This window comes from Nyctibius grandis, chromosome 3, assembly GCF_013368605.1.
Source record: "Nyctibius grandis isolate bNycGra1 chromosome 3, bNycGra1.pri, whole genome shotgun sequence".
Lineage (NCBI taxonomy): Eukaryota > Metazoa > Chordata > Aves > Nyctibiiformes > Nyctibiidae > Nyctibius > Nyctibius grandis.
Window position 1 is genome coordinate 33,133,294 of NC_090660.1, and position 16,943 is coordinate 33,150,236.

At 38.5% G+C, this 16,943-nt stretch overlaps 2 protein-coding genes across 2 annotated transcripts in view; one reads left to right on the forward strand and one right to left on the reverse strand.

Moving 5' to 3' along the window:
- Nucleotides 1–6,280, reverse strand: part of ZPBP (zona pellucida binding protein) — a 33,654-nt gene extending 27,374 nt beyond the window's left edge. Inside the window, 2 exon segments of the mRNA XM_068396553.1 lie at nt 96–176; nt 6,193–6,280. Of these exon segments, the coding sequence (XP_068252654.1) occupies nt 96–176; nt 6,193–6,280 (169 nt within the window).
- Nucleotides 6,281–8,885: 2,605 nt separating this feature from the next.
- Nucleotides 8,886–16,943, forward strand: part of SPMIP7 (sperm microtubule inner protein 7) — a 29,293-nt gene continuing 21,235 nt past the window's right edge. The window contains exons 1-2 of the mRNA XM_068397181.1: nt 8,886–9,399; nt 16,164–16,246. Of these exons, the coding sequence (XP_068253282.1) occupies nt 8,886–9,399; nt 16,164–16,246 (597 nt within the window). The remainder of the gene's footprint in view (nt 9,400–16,163; nt 16,247–16,943) is intronic.

Here is a 16,943-nt window from a genome sequence, read left to right on the forward strand (position 1 = left end):
AATTCAACAACAAGGTATATGATAAAGAAGGGCCTTTTCTTGGTAAAAACAATATTTTCACTAAAATTTGTTACATTATGTTTAAAGAAAAATACCTGGAAATACGACAGATCCCACTATTTTTAAGCTATTGTGTCTTGGCCCTGCACTTCTTAAAAATCTCTTCAAGGGCTGAACTGTTAAAAGATAAAACAATGACATTAATACTACTATTTAATTTATCTGAAAAAGCAAGCAGCATACTTAAGGTTAATCTACACCCTTTAATAGACTTGTTCATCTATGGATATTAAGTTAATACTTGCCTAATGTCTTAGACAATGCATGACTCTCATTAAGGCAACAAAAAAACAATCACAAAGGCCTGATATAGAAAAAGCATCCTTATTCTAAACAGCACTTAAGATTAGATTTAGTTTTACATATATTCATGTTTTACAAAAGAACTGTCATATTTTAAATTAAGACTGTCCAAAATGGGGATAATGGGGATAGGCACTGTCCAAAATACTGATAAAATTTAGCTGCATTGTTACAATACCTTCAGCTGGGATGTCAATCAATGTGTATACTGACCATTAATGAAGTAATGAGCTTTGCTTCTGTCGTGATTGTGATTTTCTTTATTTCCTCATGAAAAGAAATATAAGGTATTTTATGGCTATTTTAATTTGCATTTCTTCTATTTTAAACAAAAATTAAAAACATGTCCATAAAGTTTGCAAAGCTTTTCAAGACATACAAGGTTTTTTAAAGAAAACTGACGTATATCTCAGGTGGGCATTCTAGTACAAGTCAGAGCTGAGTTTCTTTCACAGAATTTTCAGAGATACAGAACTCAAGCCAGCAGAAAGATAAAGGCTATTAGACCTCTGCATTTTGTGTTCTCTGTCTCCACCTCCTGCTTGGGAAGACCGTGGGGCTACTGGGAGTTAAGGTATGCTTGTGATTTCTAATGCTTTTGTGCAATCTAGGAGAGAAAGTAAATAACAAGGAATAGAAAGCCTTGAATACAAAAGACAGCAATAAAATACTGAACATAGCAGCCAGCAGCAGCAATTAGTTTATGAAGATGGGCTAAATAATTATGTGGCACCAGATCAGTGCTTGTTGCTAGCTTAGGCTCAATACTCAAAAACTAAAAGCAACAATAAATACTCTGGTAAACTGGTTATAAATTAAGGCATTTGTTGGGAGCAATGTGAGTGGGGTCGAGTCCCAGCTTTGTTTTGATTTGTCTTGATTTAAGCAATAATGGGAAACTATCCATTCACTCCACCAATTATACAAATGGTAATTGTACTTCTCTACAGTGTTGTTATGGAAAACAGAAGCAAGGCAGATTCTTCAGCTATTACAACAAGATAATCAAGGTAAGTTAAAAGAACTGCTTGTACTTGTCATTTCATAATGTAAACAGAGTACACTATTGAAAATACTTAGAAAGTAGGAAGAAATAAAACCTTGCTTGAGAAAAAAAAAAAAAAAACAGTGAAGATGATAACCGTAAGAGTAGTCTCATATATGATGGATTTCTGTGATTAACAGTTTAATTTACTTTGCAATATTTCTTCAGGGTATCCCACTTCCACAACATTGTTTGAGGAGCAAAATTTTTCAAATAACTTCATTCTCCCCAAAGATCTCCTAGAAGGATTGAAGAGTTTTTATTGAAAAACAAAATGGATTCAAATTTTCTCACTGGAATATTTACATTAAGTCTTTTAGAATTTTGCTGCACCGGCAGAAAAAAAAAACAATTTTTCACTAAAATCCAGCTCCCAAAAGAACATGATCAGATTCTCCATTGACAAAAATCAGCATATGCTTTGATTTTAATAAAAGCTTACTAATTTATAGCAAATTATAAATCCTACCTGAAAAACAGCCTCTTTTAAAATTCCTCTGCCACTATTATCTGTCCACATGATTCATAAATATTTTATGAACTGTCAAGTTGATTTATGTATGTATTATAATTGGAAAGGGAAAACATAATCCACCAAAAACAAACAAATGAGAGAAAAACTGAAAACAACCATCTTACACAGAAAGAGTATTTTATGAGAAGGCAACTGAACAAATGCATCTAGAAAAGTTAAGCATTGCAAACTGATAAGGTATGAGCAGATATGCATAACTTTATGGGATTTTTAGGCACTACTTAATTGATGCAGAAGGAAAGTAACATTTTTTTACAATAATAATTTAAACCCAAAGATGGAGCTCTTGAGCTGTTTGTTTAAAAAGAACTATAAAAAGTGGAAACAATATGGTTACTGAAGGAAGATGATAATCTAAAACTTCTGGAATTACTTTTTGGGTATCTTCAATGACAATGCATGCTAGATTTTGAGTAAGTCAGCCTAAATGCCCTTTCATGTCTATATATGTTTCATTTGCATAGCAGCCATTTCAGTCAGTAAATGTTTGTGTCCACATATGAATCCCAACTCTCATACACTCTCCCTCACTTTCTACGCTGCCTTTTAATTTTTTTGAAGCCTTTTTTTCAGGTTTCTCACTTGAATTCATTTGCTCTCCTCCTAATCACCTGGAATTCAAATGGCACTTCCTGCAGCAGTTTCTAGCAAAAATGATCTTCTATTTCTCACTCTCTATTATAAGTGTGTATATGACCAGGTTAAAAAGAAGCTTTTCATAGCAAAAAAAAAAGTATCAAGAGGTTATTAGGTCCCACAGAAAGAGCAACAAAACCAATAAAGGTCAAGGGATGTGCTTAAACTGCATTTTAAAGTCATCAAATATATTATTCCATCCCTTCAATTTGAACCTGCACTTAACAATCAGTGAGAAAAACTGTGTCTCACTCATTTTTGAGAAAAATAAGTAAGATTTCTGAATTAATTCCCCCAATTAAGTTTTTAAAGCAGGCCAATGCACTAGAAATATATAAGGTCTGACTCCTCATTGTTTTATACTTCTTACAGGCATAATACAAGGTATGAGCAAGAGTTCCTTTTGCAGGATAACACAGATGAAGAAAAATAGTCCTACATCACTATCAGGCACATGGAAATTTAGGGTAATTCATCCCCAAGTCCGGGGTGATTCAAACTTCCCAGCTGCCTAAAGAACCATTCCCAAAGACTGGAATTCAAGGGTACATTTGCCATATAAAGCAGCTGTGTTACCTGAGGATTCATTGGGCGACTTTAAAATCTGATGGAGTTAAATTCAACAGATTTACTACTGATTTATGCCATCAAAACAGGCCCAAGATCCTTCAGAGAGTTAAATTTAAGTGTAAAATGCTAAAACCCTGTTTGGTGCGTTTAAAATCTACATGGCACATGTACAAATTCCACCCAAACACTGAAAGAAATTGAGCTCACATGTTTCTAAGGGGTTCTGCATATAGGGAGAAGAGTCTCAATTTGAGATCAGAAGTAGCAGGTGGCTTGTACCCGCACAGACGAACAACTCCTCCTGCTCCTCTCTGGTCGGAGGGAGTTGCAGCAGTGCCAGGTAAAGAGGGCTCCCTTCCCCGCTCCTGCCCAAAGGAGGCATCCAGGTAGGTTGGTACTGACCGAATCAGCATTCGTGCCTATGCCCATGGCATTGAAAGGGAATGCCATTCGCCCACTTAAAGTTTCACATAAAGTATATTCTAGTCTTTCATAAAATATTTTATTCTAAATTTTTTAGTCTTAAAATGAACATTACAGTTGCAAAATTAACCATCTTCAAAAAAATCCATCAGAAAATTAAAGTTGGTCTGGAAATTGCAGTGGCAGGAAACAGTTTAAAATTACACTTAGATAAACAATCAATTTATTAATGAATACAATATTGTATTACTAGAATGTTCAGTTGGCATAGTTTTAATTCATTTACCTAGAAATGAAAATTCTGTGAAGCGACAGGAAAAGATGTATTTAAGTTATAGTAATTGCTAAAAGTTTTTCAAAGTAATTATGCTTTGAGATAATTTTTGTGAAGAGATTTCTGCACCAAAAGAGTATATAAATAGCAACGCTACTTACTTAAGTCATTTTTGCTCAATCATGCTAATAGTCAAGTGTTTTTCTATATCCAAGTATTTTAATTACAGCTAGCATTTCTAAGCTGCCTATTAATGGTAAGTGCTGTGCAGAAATATTACCATTTCTATCACTAGTCATAAGAAAGTCATATAGAAGAAACCAAACTTCAGTTTCTAATCCGTCTCAGTTAAGTTTAACCCTTTTGTCAAAACACCTGCAAGATATGAACCATATTATGTTTTTCAAGTAGGCTTTCATATTTCCTTTATGACAATTACACCACTAACATTTCATAAGTTAAAAAGAAGACTTTTTTCCTTATCATATTGCAAGAGTTTAAAATTTTGCATCTTTTCAGTAAACTTCCTTCAGATGTCTCAGAAAAGTCAAATGTTATTAAGCCATTTTAAGAAACATGCTCCACATTGAGCTCAAAAAGTTTAGTTATTCACTTAAGGAAAGCACATAAGCCAAAACTCTCAGCATTACTAAACAAAAAAACAAAATGAAAAATCCTTAAGGAAAAAGGTTCATATTCTCTACATCAGCCTGAACTCAGACTATATAAATAACACCCCAGTGCAATAAAATTGAAATAAGTGTCTTTTTGGGAGTTGACAGTGTCTATTATGCCTACTAAAACCAAAGACAGAAGAAATACTATGAGAACAAGGTTTCAGTGAATGTATACTGAAATACTGCACATGGTTTTCCCTTTTTTGTCTGAGAGTAGAAGAACTTTGAACTTCACCTCTGATGTTGCTCTGGGAAAAGACCTTCCCACAGGGATTGGTGAAACTCGATCATAACCACATCATGGAATAAGAAGATCTGGCACATACGCACACTTATGTACAAATTAAATAATCTATTTAATGCTATCAGAAAGCTTAAGTGATTTACTACGGTCAAATTTCAAAACCTCACCAGGAAGCAGAGACTGTCATTTCAGGGCAATCCCAGTCTTAAGAGTTGAGAGGCCATACAACTGAATTTTCCAATCAGTGGCAGCTGCAATTATGCACGCAGTGGATACGAGATCAGCACTAGTACACGAGAAATGTAGAGTCTTGGTATCCTACCACATCACGATTTCTGTATTCCAGAGCCTTCAACAAAGTGATGCAGCTCTTTTACCAGCTACTCACTGCCCATGCAACTCGCCTGTGGTGTTAGACCCCCCTCAGGCATGTAGCTTCTTTGGTACATAGGAAGGAGAAACACCTCTCTCCCCAGCACTCACTGTTCATTTTTGAGGGAAAATAAGATTACTTAGATAATCCTTTAGCTTTCCTGCATTCATCTCTACCTCCACATGTGGAAAGTAAATTTAATCCCACTGGTGGATATGGTGGGTGTAAGTGGGCAAAAGCACTGACAGGTATTCAACAAAACCCACAGAGGAAAGCTGGATGTTAAAGGGTACAGCTCCTGTATTATGGAACAGCACACCCCAGGTATCTACACAAAACTCCCAGGCTGTAAAGAGGGTCATACCTAGCCACACAAGCATCTGCTTTTGTAGAATAGTGTAAATAAATGCATGAGGGCAAGTCTTACGAGGAGTGGCTGAGGGAACTGGGGTTGTTTAGTCTGGAGAAAAGGAGGCTCAGGGGAGACCTTATTTCTGTCTACACCTACCTGAAAGGAGGTTGTAGTGAGGAGGGTGTTAAGTCTCTTCTCCCAGGTAACAAGTGATAGGACAAGAACAAACGGCCTCAAGTTGTGCCAGGGGAGGTTTAGATTGGATGTCAGGAAAAATTTCTTCACTAAAAGGGTTATCAAACATTGGAACAGGCTGCCCAGGGAAGAGGGGGAGTCACCATCCCTGGAGGGATTTAAAAGGCATGTAGATGTGGTGCTTAGGGACATGGTTTAGTGGTGGACTTGGCAGTGGTAGGTTAATGGTTGCACTTGATGATCTTAAAGGTCCTTTCCAACCAAAATGATTCTATGGTTCTGTGACAAGGGCACAGGCTGGGAGTGAACTCAGGAAAACCTGTTAAATTCATACCCGATGCTCCAGGCAGGGCAGGGACGGGAGACGGCGAGGCTTTGGCGCCGCCACCACCACCTTCCCCGAGCTGCGCGTCCAGCCCCTGCGGGGAAGGGGCAGCCGGTGCCTCGACCGCGCCGTCCCGGCACCTGCCCGAGGCCCCGGGTGTCGCCGGCCTGGGGACAGTACCTGCGGGGGCTGCCTGCAGCAGGACAAGCAGGAGGAGGAGGCGGGCCGGGAGGCGACCCCTCGCCCTGCCATGCGCCACAGGCCGCATGGCCGAAGCCCCCAGCGCCTCTTTCCGACCTCCCAGGCGCGCGGCAGGCTTCAGCCGCCCACAACGGCCGCCTGGCGAGGCGGGCGGGGCGAGGGGGGCCTCGGTGGCGCCGCGGCGGGCGGGGCGGCGAGGGCGAGCCGCGGCGGTGGAGGTGGCTTCACCGCCCCCCGCCCTTCTCTGCCTAGCCGCGGGGCAGGCAGCGGCGGGGCTTTCCCGGCCGCAGTGCCAAGCCCTGCACTTGCGTCTCTGGCGAAGGAGGGCGGGGGGGGGCTTTCACATCCTCAAACCCAGGGAAACATCTGCCGCCGCCGCAGCTCCGTCCTCCGTCGCCCAGCCGCCGGGTTATACATAATTAATCCCAATCCAGTTAATCCTCCTCCGCTCCAGGGGCAGCTCCTTTGAAACAGCCGGGCCTGCGGTGGTGCGAGGAGTGCACCCGGGGGTGGCCCAAGGTACAGTGAACTGGCTTCACGCTCGCTGAGGTTGTTCCTAAAAAAGAGCAAGGAAGTTTCCATTGCAAAAGCAAAGAACTCTGCTGCTGTAGTCAGTGCCATGAGCGGTTACAGCTGTGCTGCTACAAAAAGGCAATTAAGAGTCTGGAGTCCCGGAGCATGTCTGTGTTCCTGTGGAGTAAGAATATTTAATACGTAGTAGGTTAGAGAAAGGATTTTTTGAAAGAATGGAGGAGGGAAAATGAATTATCTGGGAAGCAGATAAAGTCTGGATAGAAAATGTCACTGTATTGGAAAAATTGGTGTGTTGTTACTATGCCAGAGAAGAAAAATAGCTGTTTACATCAAAGAACCAAGACAATTGCTCCACGGGAATCCTGAAGCCAAGTAAAAGGCAGACATCCAGTAAAGAGGTCTAGCTTAGATATATGACCAGCTCATCAGTGTTCTTCCTTAAAGCACAGATCACTTCTGAAAACTGACAGTAGAAATAATTCAGCCTTAGGTGGCAAATTTACTTCCTGGGATAATCTGAACAGAAGCTCTGTCAGTGAAATTCAAGATAAAGCTTTAATTGCATTTCATTCTGCAAAATGAATGCAACAAAACAAGTCATCCTTGCAATGTCATCCATCCTGTGCCTTACCTGGCTCCCATGTCTTCCCCTCTCCTCTTTCTAAAGCTTTCCAGGAGAAGGTAAGCAGGGGGAAGAAAGGTCAGTCTGCAACCCTGGATGTTATTTCTAGTGTAAAAATGAATATATTTGGTACGGAGATTACTGAGTGCCAGTAAATACAGACAGCAGTATGGCATTTTAAAGGCTTCTTACAGGCAGAAGTCAAATTTGGAAGTATCTTTCCACTAACTTAAATGTACAAGTACCATAGAAAGCAGACACAAGTTGTTTCGGACAGAGTTCTGTGTTTTCATAGTGTTGGCTTAGCCTTACAGTGCCAGTACTGCATATATAGTGTTCTCAGCTGTCACTTCTTACCCGTTTTAGTTCTTGTGACCTATAGATGAAAGCTATCTTAATAAAGAAGGAAGTTTTATTTATTTTTTTCTGTTCTGTCAGCAAACTCCTGCAAAGAAAAATCACCATGATTCTGCATTATGGAACTTTTTATTACTATAAACCTGTACTGTATTATATGTTAAGCCCATTTCTGATTTTGTGTTAATCAAAAGCAGGTTAGGAATTCAGGGCAGTTACATCTGTGTGAGAGTAACATAAATGAGAGAATGATCAGACGCTGTGCCCTAATTTTTCCTGACAAGGCCACAAAGTAAAGCCCCATTGTGTGAATTGAGCTGTGCAAATAAAAGTAGTTTGATTTTTCCAAAGTGCCAGACATTTGCAGAAGGCACTGAATTCATGCAGAGAGGACCTCTGTAAATCAGACTGCTTTTGTTTAGATTGCTAAAAGAAGAGCGTCAAGCTTGGGATTTGGAAATGAGTGCTGCATATTCTGACCTGAGGCATTAATGGATTTGCCAACCTGTGAGAACAAATGGCAAAACTCTGGAGGAAATTAAACTGCATGGAAAACTCTGATGTCAATGTGATTTACTCATTCCAAGTAATAATTGTAAGTTTTCTGTACTTGCTCTTAGCTGTGGTTGTATTTGATAAATTTTTTTTGTGTTAAATCTGTATTTCAATTTAATTCGTATTTGTGATACCAAAAGAATAACTTATTTTAAAATACTTCAATGAAAATACCATGTAATTTTCAGTAAGACTGAAAACTTCTTAATTTTGCTCCTACTAGATGAATAAGTAACTGGTAGTGCCATTTCAAGTTGCTGTCTGTGCCCACTTGAAGGACTACATTACTGTGGTACACATGAACCATGTTTCACACCAGGAGACATTTCATTGTGAGGTGGTTTCCATCGTTACCAAGCAACCAAGAAACTCTCTGCTCATTCGATGGCTGTGTTCTTTCTGTACCATACTTGATAGATCTCCTTTCAGGAAAGAATTCACTACATAAACCACTACCTTGCTCTTTATGGTTTCTGTGTACTGATCTTCTGGAGGACAACCTCTAGTTTTACTGTGGTTTGTTGGCTAAGACTTCAGAAACTTGGAGAAACAGGAGCAAGTGGAGTCTTTTAAGGTTACTGCCACATAGGGACAATAGAAGATAATGATCGTGATTTCTCATGGAGCTGAAAGGCAGGCAAGTGCCTTTAAGAAGTCTGCCTTGCCAGTTGAACCAGTTCACAAAATGGATCGCCAACAGTATCGAAGTCTGTTAAAGACGATGTGCATGCCTGTTGTGAGAGGTCCTGAGAACAGACATGACTTTGCCAGCTTTGAAGAGAAAAACAGTAATTCTTTCCTGAAATTCAATCCGTTCACCCCTCCAGAAGGGCCGAATTACCCTTTATTCCCACACCGGTATGATGTGCCTTTAGTGGATCCCTGCTCAGGTTTTGTGAGTCCAGGAGCAGATGCTGTCCTGCATCCCAATGTTGGAAGAGCTATTGAATCCCTGGTGGACTACAGTGATGTGAAACCTCACCAACGGGTCCCCATCACAGGAAAGACAGACCAGACTGCCCACAGAAGGCAAATGATCCTCCTGGAGGAAACCAGCCAGAACAGAAGGTGGAACTCCAGGGCTGTGTCAGCTGCTTCTGTCAGGGCACGACTTAGAGGTAAAACAAACTACTATTTTTATTTGTTAATCACCAAAGAAATTGGTGATGCTTAGCAAATAAATACAATTAGTTTCTGAACTCCATCCCCCAGGGTCCTGAAAGAGCAACCTTGTAAAATATATTTGCCCTGGATATTTGAACTGGATATAACTGAATATAACAGCTGCTGTAGAGTGTTTGTATAATTCGTTGTCATGCTGTAGCAAAGAGGTATGAGTTAGCAAATTCTAATGCTAAAAAAAATAAAGATCTTTGAAGGTAGATAATGTTTTAAACAATACATTTAGGTAAATTGTGAAGTTTTATACAATAGTCCTAATGAGCACCTGTTTTAATGTAAACCAAAATAACAAATCACTCCAAAGTTGGGAAATCCCCTGAATATTTCTGTGTCTTTTAGTATTTCCTGACAAGTTGCTGTGCAGCTTATTTAAAGACCTATTCCAGCACCTAGCTAATCGGAGAACAGAAGTTCTTCAGGACTGCCATCACATGTTGGTCAAAGTACATATTACCCTCTTATTTTATATCAATGTGTTACACATAAAGTTGGGTCTGATCATTTCATATTGATTACAGCATCAAAATGCAAATTCACTCTTTTTAACATGAAGCAAAATTGGGTTGGTAGTTAATATTCAGAATTTTCATCAGAAGATTCTGGAAAGCAGAAATACCTACCCAGGACTTCTAAAGGCAGACATAATTAGCAGTAAGCAATATTGATTTTTTATAAAGATTAAGCCAATTCCAATGATTTTCATAGAGAAATGCTTATTACAGCTAGAAAAAAAAATTATGAGAACTCAGGCAACTTGCTTATAGATGGGGGGAGGCATTTCTTACAACATGGTAAAGAAATGCAAATAAGCTCATTATTCCATTTTACTTTACAGAGAGACAACACTCTCGCTTCACGGTTAGCTGTACTCATCCATGTTATTGTCACCATAAAGTCTCCAGGTGCTATAAATTCAGGCAGTATTTTTGGTTCTGTCTTCGAACTTTGCACCTTAAATCACTTTTAAGGTTATTGCAGTCATATAACAGAACCCAAAAGAACTCAAGAAACTACAAAGGGAAAAAAAATATGCTCTGTAGTTTTTATTCTTGCTCATCCCATATAATTTTCACTCTTATTTCTCAGTTACTGTGTTCTCCATTTACATAGGAAATTAGACCTCAGACACCAGTCAGAACTGATCAGCTGGGGGTTTTTTGCAAGCTTCTGGAAAAGTGAAGGGGAAAGTTTGAGATGTGCAATTCTATCTGACCATTAATTTTTCCAACGCAGAGAAAAGCAGACAGAGACAGAGATACTCTGTCAGATAGAGACACACCTGAAATGAACACAGACAAAATCTGAAGCTGAATGTCATCAAGTCAGTAAGCAAGGTTACAGTCAAGAAAGTGGTCCAAAATGGAGAGTAGTTCCAGAAAGCAGACAGAAACTTTCTGGTGGCTTTCTGGTGATTTTTCTATGTTTGAAGTTCACTATTAGAGTGAAGTACTGACTCTACTGAAGCTGTCAGAAAAAGTCAAACGTAACTCAGGGACAAATCTGGAAACAGATGTAGTACAGCATAAATTTCTTAAGGAAAGCTGTGCAAATGTTCTTTCCAAACCTAGTATTCACTTACAAGTTTTCCTGTGATGCTGAGGTATTAACTACAAATGTGTAAATATAGGTGTAAAAAGTAGATGAGTTTTAACCTACTCTTTTTAATGAGACTGCATAAATAAATTCCAGGTTTCAGCTATATGATTCTGAGAGCCCAGCTACCAACCCCCAGGCATGTGATGTGATGAAAGTTGCTAATCCTTCTAGATATCAGTCCCGAGACATTCCACAGCCAAGTTGTTTGAGGAAGTCGTGCTGAAAGAGAGATCAGTCAGTCATTTTGCAAGCAAATTCTACAGTCACTTTCTCCACTGTGTTGGGGAGGAACAGAAAAAAAAAAAAACAAACAGAGACAGAAGCAGCCTCTGGGACAAATGAGCTGAAGTATATAAAACATTGCAATAGACAGGAGGTTCTCTGTTGTGAGAAGATGTAGTACTATGGCTTTGGCAGTCAACAGCGTTACTTTGAACTTCCCCCGCGCCTTTTGCATCTACTGAGCAAAGCAAGTTTATTGAACAGTGAGGCTCTGTGATAGCAAAGCAAAGGTGAGAAGCTGACAAAGAAGGTTGTTCTAAGACTGGAGAATCAGAGCCTGCCAGAGAAGGGAGGCAGCTGAAGAGCTATTCTTCATGTATTCTTGGTCAGTATAGGGAAGGTGCTCAGTGCTAGAAGACAAGGTCTTTAGGAAGTTCACAGTTTTTGCCTGTAGAGTCCCCTTCTTTCACTCATATGACACCAGATTTTCATAACCTTTTCTCTGTGATCTCAAGTTTCTTTGCAGTGTTTAGGAGGACCTCAGAATTTGACTGTTCAGGTATATTTCTACCTGGAAACCTGGTGACAAAGCCCTCGTATCCAGTTGGTAATTATTATTCTATTTTGTATGGCTTAACACAGAGATGGGCATGGGGATTGCAGAAGGAACCAGGGTATTTGATAATTCTGATAAGGAGCAGAGATTACTTCTTGCCCCTACTGGAAGCCAACATATCTGTAGATACAGTTTTCTTCAAAAACTGGAAAATGGGAAACACTGTAAAGTTTACCTATAGACTTGATATTATCCCTTTTCTATAAGAAATAAGCAGTTAACTCATGCCGCTACTAGAGTGGCCATATTTGGATTTGTCCAAAGTCCCAGCTAGTCCAGTATTCCGTCCAAGACTGCGGGTAATTATCAAAGAATGTCATCATACTTTCTCTGCATATTTTCCTATCACATGATGATTTGTGGACCAGGCATTCATGACCAGGAGATGATGTGTTTGTAGTTATTAGTCATGGATTCATAGATTTGCCTTCGTGAATATATTAATTTGCTTTTTGAACCCATCACTTAACTTCCAACCCTCTATTTCCAAGTAGTTTGTGAATATGTTAATCAACAAAGTCCTAAGCCCAGATGGGTTACCTCCAGGTCTCTCTACCAGTGATCTCCATCTGCCTGGAAAGTTAATCATTTACCCCTTCACTCTTTGTCTGATCTTCTAATCAATTATTTATCCATGTGAAGATCTTATCTTTATTCCATTGTTACTTTTAAGAGGCTGTGTTGAGGAATTTTTTGCACAACTCGTTGACATAATTGTGGTCACATTATACTCATTTCCCAACAGCCTTTGTATAGGAAGAGTTCCCTTCCCAGTGCTTCCTCTTCTGAAGCAAGAAGCATTCTCCAGAGTAATCATTACTCTGGAGAGGTAATCATCCAGGAGTAATCTAGGATTAAGCAGCACATTGAGCATGAGGCATATCAAAGTAGGATTCCAACCTCTCCTACCTTACAAATAATGATAGAAAATGACTGTAGGCAATGCTGGTGCAGCATTACCAGTTTGTAACATAGTTACTTGGTGAGATAAAACCATTACCTGCCTACAGAAAGAGAAAGAAGAAAGGTTAGTCAGAGGCAACAAAATGTAAAGCAAAGAGCCAAAAAATGTGCAACTTGAAAAACATCAAATTAACAGTTCGACACTCATAGATAACATGCATAGCTCGTAACTATTGTAGCATATGAACAGTCAACTAAGAATGCAAAATGGCCTACAGTAGGCTCAAGAATATCTGAGCTATTAAATAATTACCCATAACACAATAAAATATGTAATAGCATAGTGCCTAGTAAGCTAGTAGTTCATCTGGAATTAATGCATAAAAACTCAGAATAAACTCTCGAGGGCTGAGTGCCGTTGAATAAAACAACTGCGGTTTCAGTAAGGATTTGATTATTTATTGTCCCTACAGTTATGTATTTCACTGTGCATTTGTTTTTCACTTGCCCAATAGCAGAGTGATGCTTTGTTTATTTAACAGCTTTGTTCTCTGTAGCTTCTTTTGTTGTTCATGTCTTTCCAAGATAAACTGATGGATTTTGTACTTATTTATAATTAGTTTTCAGGGGGTGTTTTGTAGCCTTTTCTTTCAAAGGAGTAGAAGAGAGAGAAGAAGTAGTGTCAATAGATTATATTTATTTTCTGTATGTAAAAAGAAGTAGAATAATTAACCAAAGACCTAAGCAAGAGAATCTGGAAGAGTTATTTGTAAGCTCTTCAGCTGGCATTGTTATCTCGTGCTGGGCCCACTGAAGTCAATACTCCTACTAATTTTAAAATGTAAGAGGCTGAAAACAGTCCACAGTTTTTGAACGACAGTGAGGTGCAGTGAAGCTCGTGAGACTGCTGGGTTTGTGAGACGTTTCTGCATATGTCTTTATGTGGTGACATAAGAATCTCACTTTTTGCTTTAAAAACAAAACAAAAAGGTGTTCTGGCTTTCATGGTCTCTGAGAAACAACTTAGAAATGTGAATGAGTACATCTTCAGTTTCTGACTCGGAATCCAAACCAGAAATTCCCCAAATTCATTATCTGTCATTGAATCCTGCTTTGTCAGATTAGGAGATGAGCTTAAGTAATAAACTGAAACTGGCAGTGTCATTAAGCTTGTCATTAGTTAAAAGTGACAAAGCCAAGACAGTGAGTTCCCAACTTGGACGAGAACAGATCATGCCATTTTCAATCCTGTGGACTGAGCAAATCATTAGGGACATTGAAACCTCCAGAAAGTTGATTTAAAGAAAAAATTATTGCAGTTTTTACACTAGATCTTTCCACTGAAAGCAAAAGGAGGAGTAAATGTGAGAAGATTAATGATCCCAGCAGTAGACCAGTAGTGTCAAGATGGCAAATTACAGTATGCAGAGCAAGAGCAGAGGTCTCTAGAAATGCGATGTACAATTATCAAAGCAAATGTAAAGTTATATACATGTCCTCCTAAGGACATTGTAGCTGACAGGAGTGTTTTACACATACAACACAAGGAATAACAGTTGTAATCTTTTGCTCTTTAATCAATGAACCAGAGGGGAAGACTGGTTTTGTGGAACTACTAGGACATATAGATGGATGTATTTGAGCCATGTACCTCTTTACTGTAGAAGGCTAGTACATGCATACATATTAAGTAATTACAACATTTCAGACATAAAACCTAATGGAAGCATTCCTATATGAGCACAATTTGTATATTTGTGGATAGCATTTAAAGTTTACACAAAGCTGGGGCAATGAAGGTCCAGCCTCCATCTTTACTGCAAGCATGTTACCTGTTTAAGAGACACTTCCCAAAAGAATTGCTTTACTTGGAGAGTGTTTCAGTTTGAAAGCTCTTCACAGTGCAAAGATCCACAAATTCTGTCAAGCTTTTCAAAAGCAGCAACTTAAAGTTATAACACTATACAAAAAGGTCTTTTAAAAACCAGATCATATTATTTCCGTACCTACGTATAGCATTAGGATACTAAACCTAGTGTCTTTTACTGAAAGCTGTGATTTTTCTTTTAAACTTTGTCAGAGTGATTAGTTCTGCAAGAACAAATTTTGCATTTTGCACAGTGGTTTTCAACTTTTAGTCTTTGAATTATTTTCTCTAAAGTATACATAACATTTCTAGAAATTACTGGGAAAAGTAACTCTATTATAAATTAGTTTAAATTTGCTACATAAAGGTCTTCATATGCATTGGAAATTTTTAGGGGTCTGGAAGTAAAAAGCAGGTTGAAAACTACCTAAGTAGTACATTCTTGATACTAAATAATAGTTTCCAGTGTTCATAGAGAGAGTGGTGTGATGGCTGTGTGGCTGCCTACCCCTTTTAGTATAGTATAACAAAGTATATTTAGAAGTGCATGTTTCCTGAAGTCACCAAGAGCATTATGCTAGTTAATGGCACAGCAGTTTGAATGATACTCATACATATCCCTTACCTTATTTATAGAATTATTTTGTGGGCTTTATCCTGATTCCCTAAGGAGACAAGTTGTTTCCATTCGTCTTGTTTATTTATCTATTGGTTCTCCCCTAATAACTTTTAACCCCATTGGCCAATTTCTGCCAAATTTGACAGAGATATAAATATCTCAAGGATAACTGTATACCTGCAAGATTTTTGAAAGTTGAAGTCTCAGGAAAGGAAAGACATAAATGAGTGTTCTGCTTGAGGGAACTGAAACTCAGGCATTATAACATCTCTCTGTTTAGCAGCAGCTCACTTGGTTATCAGCATTTATGTACTGGATCACCAGTCAGTACATATGTGGCTCTATAGTAACTGCAGGATATGACCTCTTGGTGGGTAAGCCTGATTTACAGGGACCTGATCAGGGAGAACTGAAATTATTCGAATATGAAGGTGGGAGGATGAAGGAGAGAGAGAGAAGTATCTTTAGGAAATCAGTCACCTACTGCTCATGGAATAGCTTGTTTATTGCTTTCAGGGTTGGCTAAGATTATGTAACTGTAGAAATGCAATATGCGATTACTAGTTTGGGTTGCATTAACAAGCTTTTATTATTCTGTTTGCTAATTTGGATAGTTTCCTTTTTACAGTTAGTACTGTACATGACAATATGTGAAGCAGACCAAACCATAGCCATGCATGTTGTGATATTATTTACCACCTACTTTCATCTTCCATGTAATTTAATGTATTTTTGTGGAAGTTTGTATTTCAGAGTGGTAACACGTAACTGAACATTAATGCATCAGTTTTTATGGGAAGCCATGGGTTGTTTTCATCCAGTTTAGAACAATAAGGATTGCTACAAATTGATCACAACAGGAAGCCCTTTCTTTCAGGTTGGCGAACTCCAGTGAAAGTCGGTCCTGCTCTACCTGACCAAAACCGTATTTCTGCATTTTGTATGGATCCCAATCTGAAGGCAAGTGTCTGGTGCCTTTCTTGTTATGACAGAAAATATATTTAAATAATTTTGTTTCTAGTCTGCTTCTCACTTAAATACTTTTGGCAATGATTACACTAGTGTAGTGAAATCGGTCTTTTTAATTTCTTCATCAAAATCAATTGAAATAAGGGCTATATTTCAGGTAGCTGTATGTTAGCATGACCAGATTTTAATGGTGGCCATCACTCCAATAATTTTCATTTTTTGTACTGTTACTCTGATTAAGGCATTTAGACAGTAATGTGAGACTGATACTACCAATGACAGTTACGTGTAACTGGAGACAGAGTTATAGAAAAAATACCAGAATGTACAAAAGACCTCATACTTGGTATAAATAGTCATATATTTAATACTTAGGCACTGCCTTATTTGGTGCAAGTCACAAACAAATAAGTAAATCAAAATACATCAGTGATTCCATAGCGCAAGTCTAATTAAGTCTTTCCCATACTGAAAATATAATGGCATCCTTCTACACTGATGAGACTATTCATAGCCCTTAAATTGTTGTACATGCTTAAATAGTTAGAATAAAATAGAATTGGAATGGAATGGAATGGAATGGAATGGAATGGAATGGAATGGACTAGACTAGAATATTTCAGTTGGAAGGGACCTACAATGATCATCTAGTCCACTCTTTAAACAAGCAATCATAGTATCATGTATG